The sequence below is a fragment of the Glandiceps talaboti genome, chromosome 16, assembly GCF_964340395.1.
Source record: "Glandiceps talaboti chromosome 16, keGlaTala1.1, whole genome shotgun sequence".
NCBI lineage: Eukaryota > Metazoa > Hemichordata > Enteropneusta > Spengelidae > Glandiceps > Glandiceps talaboti.
The window spans coordinates 14584900-14609011 of NC_135564.1; the positions used below are offsets into that span (position 1 = coordinate 14584900).

Genomic DNA, 24112 nt, shown 5'->3' on the forward strand with positions numbered 1-24112 from the left:
AAACTAGTATGCCCAGTGTATCCGGTGCCGTGTTTCATTTATTGAAATGTACTTTGGACATGATAGTGAAGTGAAAGCGAATAAGCTATACAGTTACCGGATGGTGGAAGAGTTCGATACGATTATAAACTCCAGCATCTAAGACGATAAGCGCGCTGATATAAATGAAATTGGTAGACTGCATAAAACTTGTTGCGTTTCGGTGTATTGTGCAATACATTTCAATTCAGGTCAACTTACAAGTAATACAATACAGCTGACAACAGCTAAAATTGAAAACCGTTATTTCTGTACAGAATATAAAGATAGTTCCCTTTGAATTAATCAAACGACGTTCGTTGGCAAGACAGAGTTACACAACAACAAAAATAAATATATATTTTGTACATATCTGGTTTAACACATGCACATGAGAATATACATACAATAGAAAAATTTCTAGAGCCGACAATGAAAATAAACATACATGCCTGGGGAAAACCATCAACAATGACTGATAACAAATCACTGTGGGAAGTGAAAATATACTGGACGATGGAGAATGTAATTTCTTCAAAAGTGAACGTTTTAAATCCACGTATAATCTCTGACAGTTGTTCTTATTGATACTTGGAATTTTGATAGTGCGCATATAGGACTCTGCAGACTTCTACTAACAGGTATTGGCGAAAATTATAAGTAACTGTCAAAAACATGAACATTTCAACTAATCTATTCTAAGGTATATTGAATCCAATTTTAAGTCGCTTCGAAAGTTTATTCTTGATTATTTTGAATACACTGTATTATCTCATATGAGACCCGTTTATGTTTGTTTGAGACTCGCATCAGAGTAAGGAGTCGCTTCGCAAGTTTACTTTTCATATATGAGCACTTATATATCATAACATTTACTGTGTTGGCGGCGTCTGTGTACTATGTATGTATGGACAACTAGTTATATTATTACATCTTCATTTTTTAGTACCGAGTACTTAGGTACTGAGTACCGAGTACCTCCCAGTGTATGCAGTGTTGTATTTAATTTATTTCACTTGTTCCATATGTATGGTGTGTGAAAGCGGATAAGCTGTAAAATTACCGGAAGGTGGGACAGTTAGATATGATTATAAACTCCAGCATCAAAGGTACTGATGTTAACAGAATTCGAAACACATCATACAATACATATAATGCAAGTAACAAAAAACAACAACTAAGTTTCTGTGCAGATCTATAGCCACAACAAAAACAAATGCATATAGTGTGCATACATAGATAAACATGTACAAGGCATTCTTATTTTTTTCAATTACATTTATTCGATACTCACAGGAAAAATGTGCGAGTGAAAGATTTTCACTAAACACATACAGAAAATTTATAGGTTTGAGTGAGATCATAATTCTACAGCACTCATTTGTACAGTACATAAGACATAGAGTTGGACATGAAAAACGAAAACAAAATACTGGTAACACAATAATAAAATTAAAAGAATAATCATCACATTACTTCGAGTGCTGTGAATGATCTTTAGTGAACCTAAAGGTATCCGCAAAGAACTATGGAACAAGTTCCTTAATGGATTGCTTTTGAATCATTTATACCCAAAACTTGAATATGAGTGTGTTTACTTTTTACTCTAACCAGAATACTTTATCTGCTAGACTCTCTCACTAAAATTGACGCTAAATTATGTTGTATGTACCGATACCATTTACATAACGTACTCCGTGACCGTACTCAAATAACCTTGTACTGTGCGCCCTCATCGACCACATAGAGATAACTATTCGTTGACGTGTGACTGCGACGCTCCGTGTTTTCGAGAAGCCCGAGTTTTTGTGAAGCCCTCGGTCACACATCAATGAATGGGTATCTCTATCGAGCACGGTTATATAGCTGGTATCGGTACATACAAAATAATTCGTTTAGCTTTAATTTTAGTATTTAGCGAAGCTCCGAGGGCTGTGAGATAATCTATTTATCTGCATGTCAATATTAACCGGGATTACATTAGCGGCAAGCGATGATATGCGTGGTGACCATACAGAAATTATATACTGTAACATCTTCATAGCAAATGCCGTACTTAGCTTGCTGTTACGGTATATATTATCACATCTGGTCAGTGAACTTGTATGAGGTCGTCCAGGTCGTATAGCCTTTGAAACTGGAATAGTTATATTAGTTTAGACTTAAGCTTATTGTCTTACTACTTTACGCTTCTTACATATATTCACACCGCTCGTCCCTGTGTCGCACACGGGATCTCCTTTCACCATTGGCAACATAAAATATCATTTTGACCGAATGTGTACGATGGCTCCTCTTATTTCTATTCTTGGTATTAAGTGAGAATGGATATGCAAAGTTGAAGATTTTTTTGTATAGATCTGGGGGCGGAACACCTAGATGTCATTCCCCAATTTTTTTCTTCGTTCAGCCAAGGAAAAAAAACCGAGTGACCTAAGGGGCCTTTGACAAGTTGACAACCCTTAGGTCACGAGTATTTTCCGACTGAATGAAGAAAAATATTGGAAAATAACATGATTATACCAGTAATATCAAAGGAAAATAGGGGAAAGTATCTTGGCATTTTGAAGGTTTCAACTCATATTTTGAACACAGCAGAACCAGTGATGTAGACACGCATTGTCATGACGTAGACGCGTGTCGTCGTGACGTAGAACGACCAGAGTATATATTCCATATTTTTGTTCAACTTTCCGCGTGTATGGTATAATAGTCTACATGTAATTAATGAACGTATATATACTATTAGGCGCAACCTTTGACCACAGGGTCCAGAAGGAAAAACATTTTTTTTCATGATTTTCTGGATTTTTGCTAGTACTTTCGTATTTTTCTCTGTACTTCAAATAATGTTTTAAATATTATCATCAAATATATGACTCCGCTGACTGTATTTTCCTATATCCTACCTTACCACTTTCTTACAACAGTTTATCAACTTTGCATTAATTAGTGCGTTGCTAATCCTAGAACAAACTCACGGGTTATACACACGTTATGTGCCTAGACAGTAGTACTCTATTCCAGGTACCGAGAATTGCCTTTCTAGAAATATAAATTTAAGATATTTATCATCATTATTTTACTGAGGATCTTTCATGTTAGGATAGATCATCGTCTATTTTCCAATAACCTGCATCTTAATTATCACCTTAACCAATTATCACAATTATCAATCAAAAAAAAAGAAGAAAATTATCACTGAGCATAGTGTGAATATTATTTAATTAAGTACTCTATTTCCTCATAATTTTTTATACGTTTGACTAGTGAAATGATTAAGCGAGGCATAATCGGATTTCCCCCTTCTCTGTATTGATCTAGTTAGGGAAGGTAATACAGGTTCGATGAGAAATACTCGAAGAGATTGATGATGAAAATAGATTGTTATCAACAGGAGACGTGTCCAATCCATCAAATAGAAAATTGCATTTGACACTTTATCGGAATGTACATTAGTCAAATTCATCAATCCATCAATACATTAATCTTTCCATTCCTGTTGCACAATTCAGTTTTACACATACAAACAGAATGAATCATAACTCGGTGAGTAACTTTTTTAAAAAGAAGTCTTACAAGAGGGCGCCCCACATGTGAAAATGGCGCCAGAACATAAACGTCAACAAAATGAGCTGAACTACAGTCAGAAGAATGTTTGACTGGTTGGGAATTCAACTAACTTTTGCCGAGAAACACTAAAAAATATGATTTTTCTCAAAGAAAGCCATGGTACTTTCAAAGTCCTCACTCCAACAGGTTGAAAAAGCTGTTCGTGTTCAGCGCCCCTAGTGGCAAAACTATGCAATTCTTTGTCTTGCTTGAAGTATTATTTTATATAACATTTTCAGACGTTGATATATTATTTTACCACATAGCTTTATTATCAATCACAGCATTTTAAAAACCCTTGAGCCTGTCTCTGTGTGTACTTTATGTAGCCCCAATGAGTTCCTAAAAAAGAAAACAGTTTCATATATTAATGTACATTCTCTCAATAAGAATTATTGCTCACAAAAAGGCATCTGTATTCATCCAGTAACACACTCAAAGAACGATGCGAACATCAATCAATCCCACCAAGCCGACTACTGGGACTGTGGTGTTAAAATGGATTGAAATATGTATAAGAAAAAGTCATGAGATGAAATCAGAGGAGATAAGAGGAGACGAGATGAGATAAGTGAGTAACGTAAAGCACTCAATTTGTGTAATTAATAGGACATTTTCAGGGTTCTTTTCCGTGCATGACTGTATAAATAAACAGACAGACAGACAGACAGACAGACAGCCATAGTTATCCATAATTTGATTGTGCATGTGGAAAAACATAAATCAATCGATATCAGTCAGAATGGATTTCATTAACGTTCAATTCAGAAATGTAAAGGTTGAATAATCCCTTGTATTATTCAACTTGTAAATCACGGTTGTTATCATCGAAAGTGTTTTGATGATAACATGTCAAATGTTTTTGTATTTGCATAAAATAGTCCTATGCAACTTTTGTTAAGATAAAACAATTTTAACCATAGTTTATTCATGAATAAATACTAAGGTCCTCGCATATACATACACGCATACGTACGTACGTACACGTACATACATACATACATACACACATACATACACACACACACACACACACACACACACACACACATATATATATATATATATATATATATATATATATATATATATATATATATATATATATATATATATATATATATGTTGAGGGTAGAAGAAAATCAAGTCGGGTTTTTCGTCTCTACAAGCCTGCTTCGTGAGTAAATCACTCGTCAGGAGATGTTGATGTATATATATATATATATATATATATATATATATATATATATATATATATATATATATATATATATATATATATATATATATATATATATAAAGCTACACACACATGCACATATATCATCTAGATATGAAATGTATCCGATAATTAAATTAAATTACCATAATAAAAAATCTACATAAATAGATAATATTAAATTATATAAAAATCCCAAGCTGCCAACAAATAGATTTAAGTCTAAACTTTGACAAACACGACATCGACGTCAAATAAAATTAAACTACACACCTCCACCAAAATCCTTCAAAGTACGTCTTAGCCCTTGACCTCAGCTGAGTCCTCGCTTTATTTCAGTGGAAATGCATATTGCTCTGCCTGTTTAACTGATTACTATCAGGATTGTTTACGTATGCGTGACTTAAAACTGTTGTCTGAGATAGGTGGCAAAATGTAGCGGCCTTATCTCTATTTAGAGATGGCTATTATGTCCTTGTATACTGCTTCTTAAATTCCCCTGACATTGTACCTATCCGGATCCCTGTTTAGCAGAGACACATTCTCCTTACTAACACTCGCGGTGTACACAGCCGTGGTCATTTATTCGAATTCATGAAGGTTGCGAATGTGTTTGAGGAGCACCACAAGTGTAAATTAGACTCTAATATAAAAGATACAAATGTACTATATTGTACTATACTAAACGAAATCGGTATTATCTGTCTAGATTGCGTGCGTTACACATACTCTACACTCGGGTATATATGACTCCTACACATTGAGGAACTTGAGAGGAGACGTTTGGGAAAACAACTCGACAAAATAGAAGTTCTAGTTGTTTGTTTTCAAAGGCAAAAAGAAACACTATGAAGTGCATTGTTCGATATATTAGACAAAATGGGCTAAACCACCACTATTTCCCCATATTTTCTAAAATGTTTGCACCTGTCAGGTAAAACGTGATTCTCTCCACAATTTTCTTCATTCAGGGCAGTAACTGCAGCATAGTATTATACCTAAGGAATTTGAGAAATAGACATTGATACAGAGAGGGTTTGTGAAACTTCCCTGGAGCTAAACTGGGTCGTGTCATTTGTTGCCATCGCGGATTAGTGTACATCACGTTGACTGCAGGTCTTTAATGTTTAACTTGCATTATAACCCAGAGCATTGATGTTCCCTAATAGACTTTTGTCAGCGAGTTAGAGAACAAGTAAAGAGGTTAATTGGCAGGGTTGTGGAGGATTGCCCGGGGTCAATAAGGTCACAATGTCACATGATAGGCAGTTGAACTAGAATGCAATAAGGCAAGAGCAACATCAAACTGATTGTGGCTTTCAAATGAAAAATGATCAGCTGAGATGTTTATTTTTGTACAAAACACATTCAAGTATTGTTCAGACATTTGTTTTATATGAAGCTTTATTGATATTTCTTCGTGGACTATCTTCCTAAGCGTTTTGGAATCATGACGTTATACACATTGCATAAGATTCGCGCACAAACAATTCATGATAACATGTTTGTTACGTGGTATACGGAGATTTTAAAATGAATTGGTATGAGGCAAACGCAGCCATCAACTTGAAGGTACTTTGAAGTATATATGTCAAACGTGATAATGGCGAGTCTCACGAAAGATGGACTATTCAAGGTAATGGTCTAAGAAATCTATAAACACGTAGACTTAATCGCATCGTGCATTTATCAGTGAGCTGAGCATGACTTGCGAAGTTACGTTTAGTTGCTTAATAATGTTGCATAGTACATAGCGAATACTCGAAACCTCTTCGCATGTCAATGCGACTTTTTTTTTTTAAAGCATTTTCTGCAACAATTTCGTGCCGTTTCGAATTTGATATAGCTCCCGCAAGGCTTTTTATGCACCCGTTAATAAACAATTTTAGCAGCATACTATTTGCTGCTAAAGGTACAGCAGCAAATGATACACGTGATGTTTGTCATGTTCTATCAAATGCGTCCAACAGTGATCATTACTGTGTCAAAAATTAACTATGACAAACGGATATGAAGAATTATAATTACTGTATACCCAGGGACTACACAAATACTCTTACTGGTTTTCTCATGCAAAACACGAATTGGGTTGACTCAGTGCAAGTTACTATAGGTCATCCAGATAAGGTTGCTCAGTTATTCACGTGAAGTTGTCTAGGTAATTATCCTTAATCAAAGTTCTAATCTAGAAAGATGCTTAATTTGGATTGTCAGTCATCTCTGATCATCTACCAAGGTCAAGGCTTTTAGAATTATCCCATCTTATATCTCATGTGTATCTTTGCATCTCCCAAGTGTATCTTGCGTCTTGGTAAACAGAACAGAAAACAGAGTACAGAACATATTTTCTTACAGCCTGTAGAGTAAGACTACCTTAAGCTTACACACACACTGCTATGTGAATAATCACACTGTGATCACAATGGTGTAAACATTGGAAGTCTTCAAAAACGTACATTGCAAGATCATGCCCAGACACCATCAGAAATGTCAGCCTACTTGAGTACAATTCAACGAAAAACGTCCAATAAATAGATGATATCAACCAATCTTAGGAGTATGATGTTCACTTCCGTCTGTATGTCCTTTGTGTATCCTCCGGGGAATGTCATCCCGTCCCATTGTATACTTTTGATATATGGTTAGGGAGGGGACAAAATGGATATATATATATATATATATATATATATATATATATATATATATATATATATATATATATATATATATATATATATATTGTCTTATGTAGAATCAAAGGTGGAATTTGATAACATTACAACGGAAAACTACAAAAGGTTGAGGAATTTAACCGAATACATTTTGGTGAATACATTTTTGTACACACAACTAAAACACACTGTCTTCATTCACATTTGTGTGTATGTGCATAGAAGATCACAAGGAAAACATATTAAATTCAGATTATATGCATGATATTAACAGAGTGAAATATGTAAGTATCATGACAACATTCAAAACAATGTACGCAAAAAGAATATTTAAGTCAAGTTATCTTTACTTAACATACACAGTGACATCCATCACAATGAAATTGGTATAAAGTATTCATTTTAAGCTGGTGATAAAGAAGACTTGCTGATGACAATTCTCTGTAAATTGAATGGTATCTTATTTTTGACACGTATCAAGGCTGGTTTCTTTATGAAGTCTGCATGCTATGGGATTCCTAAACAAAACACTCCATGAGAGATATTCCAATGAAACAGTTCTTTCTTAGATTTTTAATGTTATTACATTTTTAATATCATCGCTTCGCTCTTAATATCCGGTTTTATTCATAACAGTATGATTGCTTGTTCATCTATATTCATAAGATACGTTTTTTAATGTCATTGTCATTGAGACTTCATCTCAGGGGATATTCATTCATTTTCTTTAGGCGTGACATTGAACGCAAGCGCATATTGAATTGCTAGAAGTGTTTGATATAAAATAAATATGACCGTATTATTGATAGAAAAGTATTAAATGTATTTGACTTGTTTCCCCATTTATGATAACTGTCATCAACGTATTCTTGCTGCTACCTGGTGATAGTGCTAATATATAGCAATATCAGAAAATTGACACTGTAACATTGTAACACCACTGTGATATGTTTTTTCTAATAATAGATTCATTCGTATATTCATCAGGGGCCTTTCCATCAAATGATTTGACACTTTCATAGTTGGCTTGACTAAACGGGAGGAAATGATTCTGCTAATCAGTGTTGAGATCGAAATACATATTAATATATGATAGAATATAGTTGAAATTTTATTCATTTATCAAAGTTTCTTTTATTTTGTGAAAAGTGGCAGAATTCCATTAAGATGCATGCATTGTACAACGACCCTTCGCCCACGACAATTAAAATCCTCGTCTAAGATGATCACCATTATAAAATTTAAAGCGTTTTATCACTACTATACTTGCTTTAATTGTTAGGCTCAACCGGATTTTTAACAAATGGTTCCATCTTTACTATTAAGCCCCTTCTTATGCGTGTACTTAGATATCAGTTCATAATATACACGTTAGTTAATTTAAACATTTCACGACATCCTATTCAAAATACCAAATATAGGGGAAAAGGGACATGTCCATCACCTCCTGAGTATTTCTCGTCATATTTATTTCTAAATAAAAGGTTACTTATATTGTACCCAAAACTATTTGTCGAAAAAACAGCAGCCACTGGCAACACTTCCACCGTATTAAGTGCTGTGATACAGTGGCCTAATATACAAGAATAAATTGACGTCATTTTATTCATAGAGTATGAGAACACCGTATCACAGCAGTTAACTGGAGTTTTTCCAGTGACTACTTGTCATTAAACAAGTGTCAGTGCAGGGTAAAAAAAAATAAGTAACCTCTTATTTGGAAACAAATATGACGAACAATACTTACAAGTTGCAGACTATGTCCCTTTAATTAGAATAATGCATATTCATCATAATTAACATATTATACTTATATATAATTTATAAACAACATTTTCTTGTTCAGCGATGAGAAACTTTCTTTCCCGTCGAAAATGGATGACTGTAGGTTTAGTAAGGCCCGAAGCAGTGCCAACCTGCCGCATTACAAGGATATCCATGACAGTTTTCTAGTACTAAGCTGGGCGACCTCTGCGTACAAAAGGTGAAAAACGTACATATGTTGCCATATTCAAGAATAGGATGGATGGCGGTACTGTATCTCTAGGAGGCACGTGTTGTAACAAAAGTGGCAAATGTTAGCCGTACATATCTACAGCAAAATATTTGATTACTTTTTGGAAAGACTTCAAACTTAATAGTGGATTAGTGATATTAGTATCATTTTACGAGCATCTATATCAGTTATTAAGGAAACCTATTATAGCTTTATTTAGGATGAAAGTAATAAGTGAATAAGGATATGATAAAGAATTTGCATCGCATGACAAATTGTAAGGAAATTAATCTTCACCGGTTACGTAGTCATGCGATTAACCAGTATGTAATTAATTACAGTAACTCTTCAGAATCTATCTAATGGTATAGAAAGGCTACTGATGAATCATATGCATACAGACTTATCAAGTTCGGCTTTTACATCATTTATTTAAATTCATCTCAGATATATGATATTCCATATGGGCAGAAGTAACATTCAATCATGATCAATGACTAATGCTCTACAGATTGAAGCTGAGACTAGTTTAGTGTGTTGTAAAATATTTTCAATATCTTCCATTTTCGATATGCTCAAAGTATTCATGCAGTAATATATACTTTTAATTCATAGAAGCATTTGTCATGTATACATGCATATGTGCAAGTGTGTGTCTGTGTGTATGTGTATATGTGTTGTTTGAAGGGCCATGGTCATCATGAACATCAACATGTGCATAAGTATATGTCTGTCTGTCTGTCTGTCTGTCTGTCTGTCTGTCTGTCTGTCTGTATGTATGTATGTATGTATGTATGTATGTATGTATGTATGTATGTATGTCTCTGCCTCTATCTAAGCATGTAGAAGTGTGCGTGTGTGTGTGTGTGTGTGTGTTAAACTAAAGGACAGTAGCATAGCAGTGAAGTCGAAGAGTCCATAGTATCTATCATCTTCAAGCACTTCACATGAACTTTAGAAATGATTTGTCAAATCGGTCATGACGTTTCTATAGAAACACATCCTACTTATTACAAATATTGAGTGGGTACACGGTAATTGTGTTACAGTTTGAATAACAAGATAGATAATCAAAATAATAGTACGAGGCATGGTATGTGTACGAAAATAATCACACAAAAAATCCATTTAGCACTGCTATACAGCACGGTTGCTTATATTGGTTTCCAGCTCAACATCTGTTTATATGTCGTAATATTAAAGTAAGAAGTAGCTTTGAACATGAACATGTATTCTGTTAAGTAGCTATCTTGTACTCAAACGACATTGCTGTTATACTTACCAGTGTTGACATTGTTTGCTTCTATTATGTTGTTAATTGTTTGGAAATTATGATTTAAGGAAATGGATTAAGCTTCTCATGTAGTGGTCATAAAATATTCATTTCGATTTCTATGTACATTCACCATGTACCCTGGACTCATCTGTTAACTTCTCTTATAAGTATGCGCAACGGTATAGTTATGGCAGAAGTGCAGATGTGGCCAGTACGGCTACACAAGTGTAACGTTTTTGTATATACTTGCAGACTTAAGTTTAAAGACCTATTCTTGGTAAACCCACCGTGACACATAACATAGCATAACATAACATAACATAATATAACATAGCATAACATAACATAACATAATATAACATAATATAATATAATAAAATATAATATATAATATAATATAATATAATATAATATAATGTAATATAATATGATATAATATAATATAATATAATATAATATAATATAATATAATATAATATAATATAATATAATATAACAATGTAATCAACTGTTAAAAATAGACTCGTGTATCATTCATCAGAGATGGGCGAAAATAAAGTTATTGCAACATGAATATAAATAAAATCAGTCAAAATTATCCAAAGCCTGTAAGAGGTTGTTTTCCTCAAAACAAGGGAAATGAGATATTAAACTCTAACTTAATAACAGAGTTTTGTCTGATTTCGCCCCATGATAGACTACAGGGCAAAGGGCCATCCAAGTAAATTCAGTTTACAACACAATACGTCACTTATTAGTCGTCCCCTGTGCGTATCATTCAAATATCGGAAATATCTTGTTATTCCAATTACAGCCTTGTGATGCGTCGAATGACAAGTTGGTACCTTAACAAAACCATGGCAGGAACTGCAGAAACGGATCTGTTATGGCAAACAGATGTCAATTATTTCTGCATTGATAACAAATTAGTTTGCATGCAGGTTCCTACTCGGTTAGCTACTATAGTAAACGGATCTTTTAAATAGATCTTATCATACTCTGATTAAAATCACAGACCTTTTATAAGCATATTGGTTGAGATAGATTAGATGCTTTATTCCAGGAGTAAAGAACCTTTATGTAATACATCATTTGTAGGATGTATCATCATTATTTAATTTTCCAACAAAAAAACCATATTCCATATTTTACCAGATCTATAGAAATAATCCTACAACATTAATCCCTGGTGTATTTAAAAACTTCAAATACACCAATTCAACATCTATGAGTGCATTTAAATCTTTTCTGACAGAGAAATAAACTACTCCATCCCTTCTACGTCACAGTGTATGTATAAGCCACTTCTCTCTTCAGTATTCAAAATTGTCTCCTGTCTCAGTCTCTGCGATAATAATCTTCATCCTTTATCCTTCCTTCATGATATCGGGATATCAGTTTCTGGTTATTTATGAGGGGATCACAAAAAATGAATGAAAGTAATGATTTATGAATTATTAATGCCTTTATTTGTATTAAGCCTAGCTATTCATAAAATTTGTCATAGTTGAAACGATATACATGTTCATTGAGTCGAATTTTAACGATACAGACCATCGGAATTGCGAGGGCTGTGATGATTTACGGGATGTATCGAGATCCATTTAATCACCAATCAAAATAAGCCGAGAATAAAATATTCTAATTATTTTTTTCTTTTTGCCATACATTTGCCTAAGACACGGTGACATTATAACCTGTTCCACTGAGAATTATTGTAATGATCACTACAGTAACACGCAAAGTCATATTTGACCATGTCTTTCAACCGGGGTAAATCTTGAGCAGAGGATGTGAGGAGTATGAGATGAAAATCCACCTTAGACTTAATTTACCTCCGATGATCTCTCCCCTAGGGGCTGTGGACAATCAAAGGTGGTACTGCGTCTCGTACTACCCCTGCACAGAGATGGAGGTTAGGTGGGTCACATATAGGGTAGAGGTTGGGTGAAGGTGTGTAAATTGGAATTTTCGTGTAGTGAATGACTGAGTGAGAAAAAAGTTATAGTTTGTATAACTCTGAAATGATTACAATGACTTTTCCGATGAAGGGTAAAATTTCAATATAATTGTATTCCATATATGGTCTTTCAAAGAATATTGGGTATACTCTAGACGTAATAAATCTTACGATATTTTCATAATTTGATATATCGTTACAATTTTTCGCACAAAATGTTCTCACCTTCATGAAAGGCCATGTATTGTACTTGAATAAATAGTCGTGCTAGTTAGTTTACACGAAGATGAATATGGCTCAATTTTCTTTAACCATTGTTTGTATATCTTATAAATATGGAATGCTGAGAAAAAAAGAAATGAGTGAATGCATTTGAGAACAGTAGACATGTTTAGTACAAGTCGTATAATCAATTATGGGAATGTGGTTTTTGTGTGTGCTTTCTTGTTGTCGCTAAGGGGGTTGGGGTCATTCCTAACCATACTCATAAATATACAATCTCCCCAGTGGTACGGTTTTAATATAAATGAACACGAAGGACGGTGAAAGTTAAGTGTAAAGATAATTTGGATCACCTAACCATATCATATTCAATGTCAGAACATGATACACAAAGTTCACTATATCATCACGCGTATGATCGCAACATATACGACGGTGTAATTTGCAACACGTGACAATTTAATAAGAATGTATTCGCATCGACATGGATTCACGACTTGTAATAACGTTCAGGTGTTACCACTCTGAATTCCGTTCCCACGCTTTTCTTCCATTTGTTGAAAATATTTTCTTGTTACGTTTATATATGGCGATGTTGATGAATGAACTGTGTTTAATTAACCCAGTTACATTTTATTCAGTATTTCATAAATCACTGAAGATGGCTATTTATATCATCAATTATTTTGAGCTTTTCTCTTCGTGAGAATCGAGTTAATAGACTTAGTTGTATTAATGTTCCATAGCTGCAGTGCTTGCTTATTGGCTTTTTAAACGATACATAATCCTTGCATATGTTACAATTCTAGAAGAATGTCCTCAGCATGAAAATATATCATCAATTTTCCTAAAAATTCAACAAATAATAAAACCTCTAACAGTCTGGTGTGTATTAAATTATATATGTATGAAATATATATATAATTGTAAAATAAGTGTGATTTTGCTTAGAAATTGAGTTTGCCAGAGCTCAATGGTATGATCTCACTGGTATACCGAAAATGTTTGTGTTTGTAAGAAAATTGGATTACTAAAAATCTATAATTATTTCTTATTATATATTATCTTATATATGAGTATGTACATCCACAGACACATACATACATATACATACATACACAGACACATACAGACACAGACAGACACATACACACACGTGTGTGTGTGTGTATATATATATATATATATATATATATATATATATATATATATATATATATGTGTGTGTGTGTGTGTGTGTGTGTGTGTTGTCTAATGTTGATGATGTTGTCTGATGATCGCACTATGCGTGAAACTCCGAGTTACAACCAAGAAAGAGTTTCAGAACTACCAAAACTATATATATATATATATATATATATATACATATAATAGGTATATATTGACCAACTTCTACTATAGCGCTCATATCACGTGAAATGGAATTTTTGGAGTTTGAATTTGGAACTTCATAGAAGTATGCCGTTAGTCGTCTCATGATCGCAACAAGCCTGACACACTGTTTAACGACTCCTGAGCTTGATATGTGTTATTCATACCCCTCTACATTTATATGTATTAGGCAATGTTTACTCCAGCATAAACATTTACATATACCGAGCTAATATATACCGAGCTTATATATATGGCATATATATGGCAGTGTCAATCAACTTGGGTGGCTACTAAGTGAACTAAAGCAACCAATGTACTTATATCATAGTATGTTATATCATATTATGTTATGTTATGTTATATGTTATAATATATATTGTTATATTACATTACAGTACATTAGGTTATATTATATATAGTATATTATTGTATATCATATTATATCATATCATGTCATGTCACGTCACGTCATGTCATATTATATTATATTATATTATATTATATTACATGTATATTATATTATATCATATTATATTATATTATATTATATTATATTATATTATATTATATTATATTATATTATATCATATTATGTTATATTATATTTGACCGAATAAGATAATATCAGATCAGATTTGGTAAGGTTAGCTTTAGCTTTAGCTTAGATTAGATTTAGATTTGTTTAGATTACATTAGAATAGATTATATCCAATTTCGAAGGTGTCCACTACATACGCTAACATAGACATCGACGAACGTGACTCAACAAATAGTTTCCCTATTCTAGTTTTGATGATAAAGTATAAAAATAAGTTCATAAACTTTAAGATATGTGACTAAATGTCTTAATGGAATTGAGTCAAAACTTGGTTTGTTGAATTGGAGTTAAATATGTAGATGGACGCCCCCACTGGCACGCGTTTGTTTTTCCCTTGAAGGTTTACTAGTCTACCACGTCTACTGTCGTAGTTCTACTGAAAAAGGTCAACCTTTGTGGATGAAATTCATTATAATCATTAGCGCATGCGCATTCCTTTTCGTTATGTACTCTATGTCTTCATCAACACATGAGTATATAAGTATAATGACTAAGGAGAAGGATCTGCCTTCCAGACGTGTCCTTGGTAGATTTACCGATTTATCTCCACACCTTTCAAAGTACAGTTATCTTCGAAATATACGTCTAACCACAGGGGACAAGAAAAATATATGCAAAGATTTGCGCATCTTTATGTCATTTTCCACTACTTTTATGTTTAATAAAGATGAAACCATAAATATCGAGTGTTTTTAATTCCCCAATGCTTGTCCTCGGCTGTCAGCAGCTAATTCGCTCCACATTAGGTGTAAATTGCCCTGCTACACATCCATCCCTTTTCTAAAGGTTCGTCGTCTGTTAAATTCACGGTATGAAGGAATCCTCCTTTTTACCATAAGGTAGACACAGGAGGGATACAAAGATGTATGGTAGTATGATTAACACCTTGTGAAAAAAGGCAAGACAAGTATAGGCAGTAAAATGCGTTTAACATATACGATGCCATCGTTATTGAACGTAAAAATAGTAATAAAAACAGATAATTAACACAGTGCAAATTATCGCACATACTTTAATTTCCCCTGTGGTCTAACGTAAGCGTAAACGTTCTGTTTACTTTAATAGCACCAATACATACATTGTCGGATTTAAATCAATCTCTCGAATGGGAGGGAGGTTGACACTCTGATCAGTGACTTTAACAAACCAATTTTATCCTATATCACTATTAACCAACACTTACAGGTTCACATGACTTATTTTATGTACTTCAATTACGCTATCTACACTGCACTGTGAAAATGTCTTAATTGGCTTCTGTATCTCAACGGTTATTTTATCAATGTTGCCACCATGTGGCGTTTCCAATTTCAATTCAAATAACACCTGATAGAGTCGGCGCTATGCAACCGCTCAAAGGGGGCGGAGAGATATCACGTGAGTGGACTAGAGTTGAACCTCGTGTTCTTAAAGCGAGCATCTAGTCGCTAGATGTGTATACTGCATGTAGGGCAGCTGAATACTGGAGTATATAGTAATGTGATAAGTTAGTCTGTGCTGTCAATTATCAATGCCAGCTTTAATTAGTGATTTTACGACGATACGGTACGATGAACTCCGGTTGGATCGAATGGTGCGTTTTCCAGTGAACGAAGTAGAGTTTTGTACCTGACTACAATATTTCAACTATTCGAACCAGTATCAATACCTCGCGACTTGTTTTAGCCGACAAAAACTGTAAGTTCAATTCGGGAACATTTCTAGTCATAACATATGTGATTCCGAGGTGTTAGATTTGTAACCATGTCCATTTACGACTGTTTCTTGTTATCATTCTAAACAACTGAATATTACTCGTTACACGTTGATTTCACTGAATCCAAACTATCTGAGGATATCGTATGCCAATGACTATACGGCAAACAAGACAGTAACGAATCTCTCGGAAGCAATTTGTAAACTTGCTCTAAGCACTCTCATACTGTTCTTTTGCAATCTTCGTCCTCGTTTTTCGACCTTGTACCTCCAAGCATCTCTCAAGGGGTAAAATGAATCAAATTACGTTGTGGTTTTACGTGACGCTGTTGCAAATTGCACTGCTCGGTGGAACTGAAAACAACGGTTTTCAACTTTCGATCAAATCGAAGTTATTTCTGGACGGCGACATAATGATCGGAGGATTGTTTCCTTTCCACTCCACAATGGTGAGGCTAGATGACGACTTAGCAAGTGGACCAATTACGGAAAAATGTGAAAACTTTAATTTAGAGGTGTTCCAGTGGGCTGAGTCCATGGTGTATGCTGTAAATGAAATCAACTCACGCACTGACATTCTAGAAAACGTTACGATCGGTTATGACATTCGCGATACCTGTGACTCCGTCTCAAAAGCAATGGATAACGCTGTAGATTTTATCCAGATGACAATGTCTGAAGACGTGAAGGCGGTCAAAGCCGTAATTGGAGCTGGTATGTCGTCAGTCACTATGGCAGTGGCTAGTACTCTTGGCGTTCTTAACATCCCTCTGATAGGCTACGTTTCTACCAGTCCCTTATTAAGCAACAAACTCAGATACAAGTCCTTCTTTCGGACGATTCCTAGCGATGAACTTCAAGTGAAGGCAATGATTGAGATTGTAGAACGGTATGGATGGAACGCTGTAGGTACATTAGCAACAGACGATGATTACGGTCGCTTCGCGATCGAAGAACTGGAGAAGGGACTCGAAGAAAGGAATATTTGTGTTGCATTTCGTGAGCTTGTACCAAACCAGTCAACCGTAAGGCAAGTACACGAGGTAGTCAAGCGCATTAAACAAAAATCTGAAATCAAAGTCATCCTGACATTCATCCACGAAGCCGACATGAAGACGGTGGTGAGAGCACTCAGTGCACACAACGTAACAGGCAAGTTTTTAAAAAATTAATAAAATGATAAATTACATTGCTCAAGTAGAACTCAAATACGAGTGGTAGTTGTTTGCGAGTAACGATATTTTATGCTAACTTTGGAATGTTTCGGTTTTAAAAGAGGTTTATTTGTATGCTATATTTACTCAGATAATAATCAATTCACGAAACAGAATTCGGCAAAATAATCCCATCAACATCATATCAGGGTAGGGACATTTATAGGGACATCGCTTCAAGTAAGCTTTTGAAGTGCGATCCGTCCAAACATGCATCCGTTAAGCGCAATCATGCAATCCCGTACAACCACTTCTCCGTCGTACCTCGATATGTATATACAAATGTAATTAACACTTTTACAAGGGGAGGGGGGAGTGGGGGAGTAAATCCCCACAAACAAGGAAAAGATCGTTTTCTTGTCTGTGTATCGTACTGCCGAGGTATGACCAATGTTTGTCTGAGAGGTGAGGAGTGGGGGGGGGGGGGTCGTAGTTTCAGTAGTAAAATGTTCACATTGCTTCAAAGACATAAAGTATAGGAAATATACGATTTGTCAGCACCTTCAGTGACATTCTAGCTCATCTACAATGTACCCGATATGTACAGCATCTCAAGTATGTATTACTACAGACATTAATACTACGAGATGAAGAGAGGTCTCACGTTATCTGATTACATTATTTTACATTATCTGATAACATTATTTTACATTATCTGATTACATTATTTTACATTATCAGATTACATTATTTTACATTATCTGATTACATTATTTTACATTATCTGATTACTTCATTTTTCGTTATCTGGTTTTCATTATTTTACATTATCTGATTACATTATTTTACACTATCAGATTACATTATTTTACATTATCTGGTTTTCATTATTTTACATTATCTGATTACAGTATTTTACATTATCTGATTACATTATTTTACACTATCTGATTAATACATTATAACAATATATGATTAATAGGTTATTTTACATTATCTGATTACATTATCTTTATTATTTGATTACATTATTTTGTAACCACTGAAACATGTTTGATTATAACTGTAGCGTGAGATCTATAGAACCAACTCTAATCAGTCTGATTAAATTGATACAATGACACAATGACGTAATTATGAATATAAAATATAGACAAAGAGACAAAGCTGTCAACGGTGCATGGAGATGTTATACTCATGTGAAGACAAAAATAGGCAAAGATACGATGCTAAATTGCAAGATATGGTTTATGTAAGATCGTAATTACTCGATTAAAGTTGGCTCTTGTCATGTTAATGTTTTCAATATTGAATAGTGACAACTTAAATATACTCATACATACATATACTCATACATACATACATACATACATACATACATACATACATACATACATAAATACATACGCACGCACGCACGCACACACACACACACACACACACACACACACACATACATACATACATACATACATACATACATACATACATACATACATACATACATAGGGTTAATGTCAGAGATGCCGTACAATAATAGTATCCATGATTCGGGAAAGTTCATTATCTATGCCTGCTGAGTTCGTAAATAGTGAGTCTTGCTGTTCAGTCATTAGAAGCCTTCTTCTCCTTCACATTCCCAACGACTGGTTCTTGTCATCAACTTACTAGAAATGTTTCGTGAGTCACAGGCGAAGTTATCAGGTTTATTTCGGTTGCGTGCGTGCACCGGTCACTTGGTAGTTCAGAAATTGAATACTGCCCGAACGGATCTGCTGTTAGTAATCGTGCACCATATATACTTCGCTCAACAGTATGGTGCAATGTTTAAGACAGAGATCTGACAGAGACTATGCTTTACAATTACTTAATGTCGATGTTGATATTAACACAGTGTGGTTGATCCTCTATCCCACCCCGACTGGCACACACACTCATGTTGTTTTTGCAACCATGAAGGAGAGCATTTTGGCTAAATTTGTATGTCTTGATAACATAATTATTGACCTCCCACTGGTGGAAAGCGAGATATATCGGGAAATGGTCTGAGACAACCAAGCTGAATGAATGAGTTAAAGAAGCACAAACTGAGTTTATAAGTTTTTTACTCATTGACAAGTGAAAATACTTACATGTAAATAAATAAATAAAACAACATTCCAGTATTATGTTAATGTAAATGCGATGTCTTTTACCGATTGTCTTTTGGCATTGTTAGAACCGTTGATTGCATAGTAGGAATTTTCTGAACGTTTTATTTTTATACGCATCTTAAATTACGTCATCGGATCATGTTTGAGTTATATCCATAATACCAGGTTTGAGTTCAGTCAATTGCAAGTGGTGGTTAAGTGTGGTTCAGTAAAGTATAGTACCGCGAGTACCTTTTAAATATGCAGTAATAACTACACCTAAACACATGTGAATCTGATCATGTCATGGCACGCTATATAAATTTCGCACATCCAAATGAAGACAAACTTTATAGACGCCATTGGTGTCTGGAAAATGACCCAAAATGTATATTTAGGCAATGATTATTGTAGTGTCTTAATCATGGTGACTTGGATTACATGCTTATTAATAGACAACAAACTCCTACACAACACCAAGCGATTGGAGGCATGGAAAAATCATCTTCTATGGCATTTAATGACGTGGTGGTGTAAAACGTATATTTTCTCATACAATGCTATAAGCCCCTATTCGTCCATGTGTAAATATTGAACTAGTGTTCAAGAACGATCATTAAACGTGAACGACATCATGACTGGCTAAGCAACCCAGGAAAATTCTACTAAAATAAACTCGCGAAACATGGTGGTTATATCAAGCCCTGTAAAACTGTGACTTAGCAAATGAACACCAGAGAGTTCACGCACAAAGAAAACATTAGTATTACAGTGAAAATAGAATTGCGAATTTAGCACTTTCGAATCACTTTATATGCGAATTACTAACAATATCATTCATACACCTCTTCCACTGTTCTATATCCCCTGTACAGAATTTTAATATTCTAAAACCATGTCAATGACTCTGTACAATACACTGTAAAGTAGATCCATCTTTTCATTTCACCAATTAACAAATCAACGAACACGTTCGTAAATCATACATTGTACTCTAGAATTCCAATTAAACATCACATTGCACTTAATTTCATAATACAACACTACACACATATTAAACATATTGAAATTATTCCAAGAGCATACACTTTGAAAAAAAATAGCTAATCGTGATATTCTCGACTAAAAATCAATCTTTTGTATTTTGTCGATCTCACTTTCAAATGTTTTCGGTTTATGTTCATTACGAGTAATCATAAAAAAAATATACTAATATGTAGATCGATTCAAAAATCACGCTATTGACGTTATGTTCCTACCCTGTTATTTTTCTGGGAAAAGTAAAACAGCAAATAAATTTTTGTTTGTTCTGGATTAATGTATTGGTAATTTTAGCCCTAATCAATAAAAGGTCGTGAATAAGTTGAATATCACGTGGCCTTTTATATTTTCCATTGCTTATTAATTGGTTTCAACGTTTCTAAAACTAAATGTTTACATGAACTTATGCATACATTTTACCCGTCGGTTGCTCGTTAATGGTGTACAGAATATTAAATTACTGATGCGATTTTATTATAATGGTGACTAGAAACTCTCAGCATTTACATTGTTTTCAATATGAAGACTGAAAGATATATATATATATATATATATATATATATATATATATATATATATATATATATATATATATATATATATATATATTATATATATATATATATAGAGAGAGAGAGAGAGAGACAGACAGACAGACAGAGACAAACAGACAGACAGACAGACAGAGAGGCAGAGACAAACAGACAGAGAGAGACAGAGGCAGAAGGGGGAAGACACGGAGAGACAAACTCCCTCTGAGACACAGACATGGAGATGCAGTCAATGAGACAGAGGGAGAGGGAGAGAAAAAGACAAATAGGCAGAGCGAAAATACAAACATACAAACATACATACATACATACATACATACATACAGACAGACAGACAGACAGACAGACAGACATTGAGACAGGGGGTAGGGAGAGATAGAGGCAGAGAGAAGACAGACAGTAGGAGACAGGAAGAGACACAGACATGAGGTCGAGAGATAGAAAAGACAAACAGATAGATAGACAGACAGACAGACTGACATCATTTGTTATCAATATGAAGATTGGAAGATAGAGAGAGAGAGAGAGAGAGAGAGAGAGAGAGAGAGAGAGAGAGAGAGAGAGAGAGAGAGAGAGAGAGAGAGAGAGAGAGAGAGAGAGGGGGGGGGAGGGGGGGACAGGCAGGCAGGCAGCCAGATAAATAAACAAACAGACAGACGGACAGACAGACAGACAGACAGACAGACAGACAGACAGACAGACACAGACACAGGGCATAGCGAATAAGTATAATCATTAGTAACATGATGTAACATACTAAATTTTCTTTTGAGAATGAAACATTCATCAAATTAACTTTCATTTTAATAGGGTGTGATTGGCTGTCAGTCTGTATGGTTGAACGTGTGAACATTAATTTAAAGGGAACAATACTCTAGGAAATAGAAACATTTTCATAAGCTATGTGTTCTGGAGAATGATTTCATGATTTTACATCACTTACAATTCTTTGTTGAAACATTGAAAATTCATGACCCCCAAATGCTCATTTCCTTCAGTATAAAACGTCTCTCATGAATATCAATTGTTCAACCATGAACAATTATTTCTGTTGTCTCCCATAATTTTGCCAAAAGCAAGGATACACTATACAAACACAAGATTAACCTGATGATTATCTGAAATCTCAAGTATTAACTGTTAGGTGATGTAAAATCTACTCTCCAGAAACCACAGTTCATGAAAATGTCTATTTTTACAGGGGCCTGGGGTAGTGTTCCCCTTTCAAGAAATTCAAACATTACGCAGCATAATGAACAATATAGATTAATTTGTTCCCGCACCCACCCACACACACACACACACCCACACACACACACACAATGTTGGATGGAAAGTATTGGCGTTAAAAAATTGCAACTATCAAGAGAACTTGTGTATGAATCTTGGTGCTTTCATGATGAATATAGTATTGCAACTATCAAGTTATCTAATATGTTTGCATATGCTATGTTTTATTCTCGAAGGATGCAATCACTCGTATTCAAAAGGTTTTGTTTGTTTTTGTTTGTTTGTTTGTTTGTTTGTTTGTTTGTTTGTTTGTATGTATGTATGTATGTATGTATGTATGTATGTATGTATGTATGTATGTATGTATGTATGTATGTATGTATGTATGTGTTTGTTTGTTTGTTTGTTTGTTAGTTTGTTTGTTTGTTTGAGTGTCTAGGTGTATGCCTGTTTGTTTTGTATGTATGTATGTATGTATGTATGTATGTATGTATGTATGTATGTTTGTTTGTTTGTTTGTTTATTCATTATTATTTTTTTTCCATTTACACAATTATAAATCATAATTTCTACTTCCTGACACTTTACATAGAAAGACGTAAAAATTGATCTCCGGATATCCTTTGAAATCATACATCCAGTTAATAAAACATAACCTCTTTACACGACGTTGTGGATTTTGGAGTGAATGAATATGAAACAAAATATTGATTATTTCTATGGTGTAATTAGAACAAGAGTTTGCCATACATTCCCCTAAGCCAAAGAACACATTTACGCGTGGCGGTACATCTTGAACGGTGCCGTAAAGAGGCCAGTGGTATATGACAATAGTGTGTGTGTGGGGGGGGGGGTGTAGCCTGAGGAAAAAATGTGGACCATGAAAACAATTGGGAGTACGAGGCGCGATGGGGGTCATGAAAATTGAATGTCCGTAAGTGGGGCCATGAAATATTTTGTTCATGATTTGAAGCAATTTAAACCTCCCGAGTGGTCGTGTATCATTTACATTTGCAAAAAACCCTGCAGTTTTGCCGCAATAAGTTCCTAAGCCTATATATCCAATAACGAGGTGGGTGCCTGCCATGAGAATATGTTTATGCATGCTCTCTATATCTCTCTGTCTCTGTCTCTGTCCCTGTCTGTCTGTCTGCCTGTCTGTCTGTCTGTCTGTCTGTCTGTCTGTCTGTCTGTCTCTCTCTCTCTCTCTCTCTCTCTCTCTCTCTCTCTCTCTCTCTCTCTCTCTCTCTCTCTCTCTCTCTCTCTCTCTCTCTCTCTCTCTCTCTCTCTCTCTCTCTTGTTCATTAACCTTCAATGCATGTGTGAGGCAGTCGATAGCCAAGAAAATGTGGGTTTGCCATA

The 24112-nt window shown here is 34.5% G+C and overlaps 1 protein-coding gene across 1 annotated transcript in view; it reads left to right on the forward strand.

Annotated features, from left to right (window-relative positions):
* The first annotated feature begins 17088 nt into the window (after positions 1–17088).
* LOC144447149 (extracellular calcium-sensing receptor-like) overlaps positions 17089–24112 on the forward strand; it is a 72747-nt gene continuing 65723 nt past the window's right edge. Inside the window, exon 1 of the mRNA XM_078137054.1 lies at positions 17089–17794. Within this exon, the coding sequence (XP_077993180.1) occupies positions 17089–17794 (706 nt within the window). The remainder of the gene's footprint in view (positions 17795–24112) is intronic.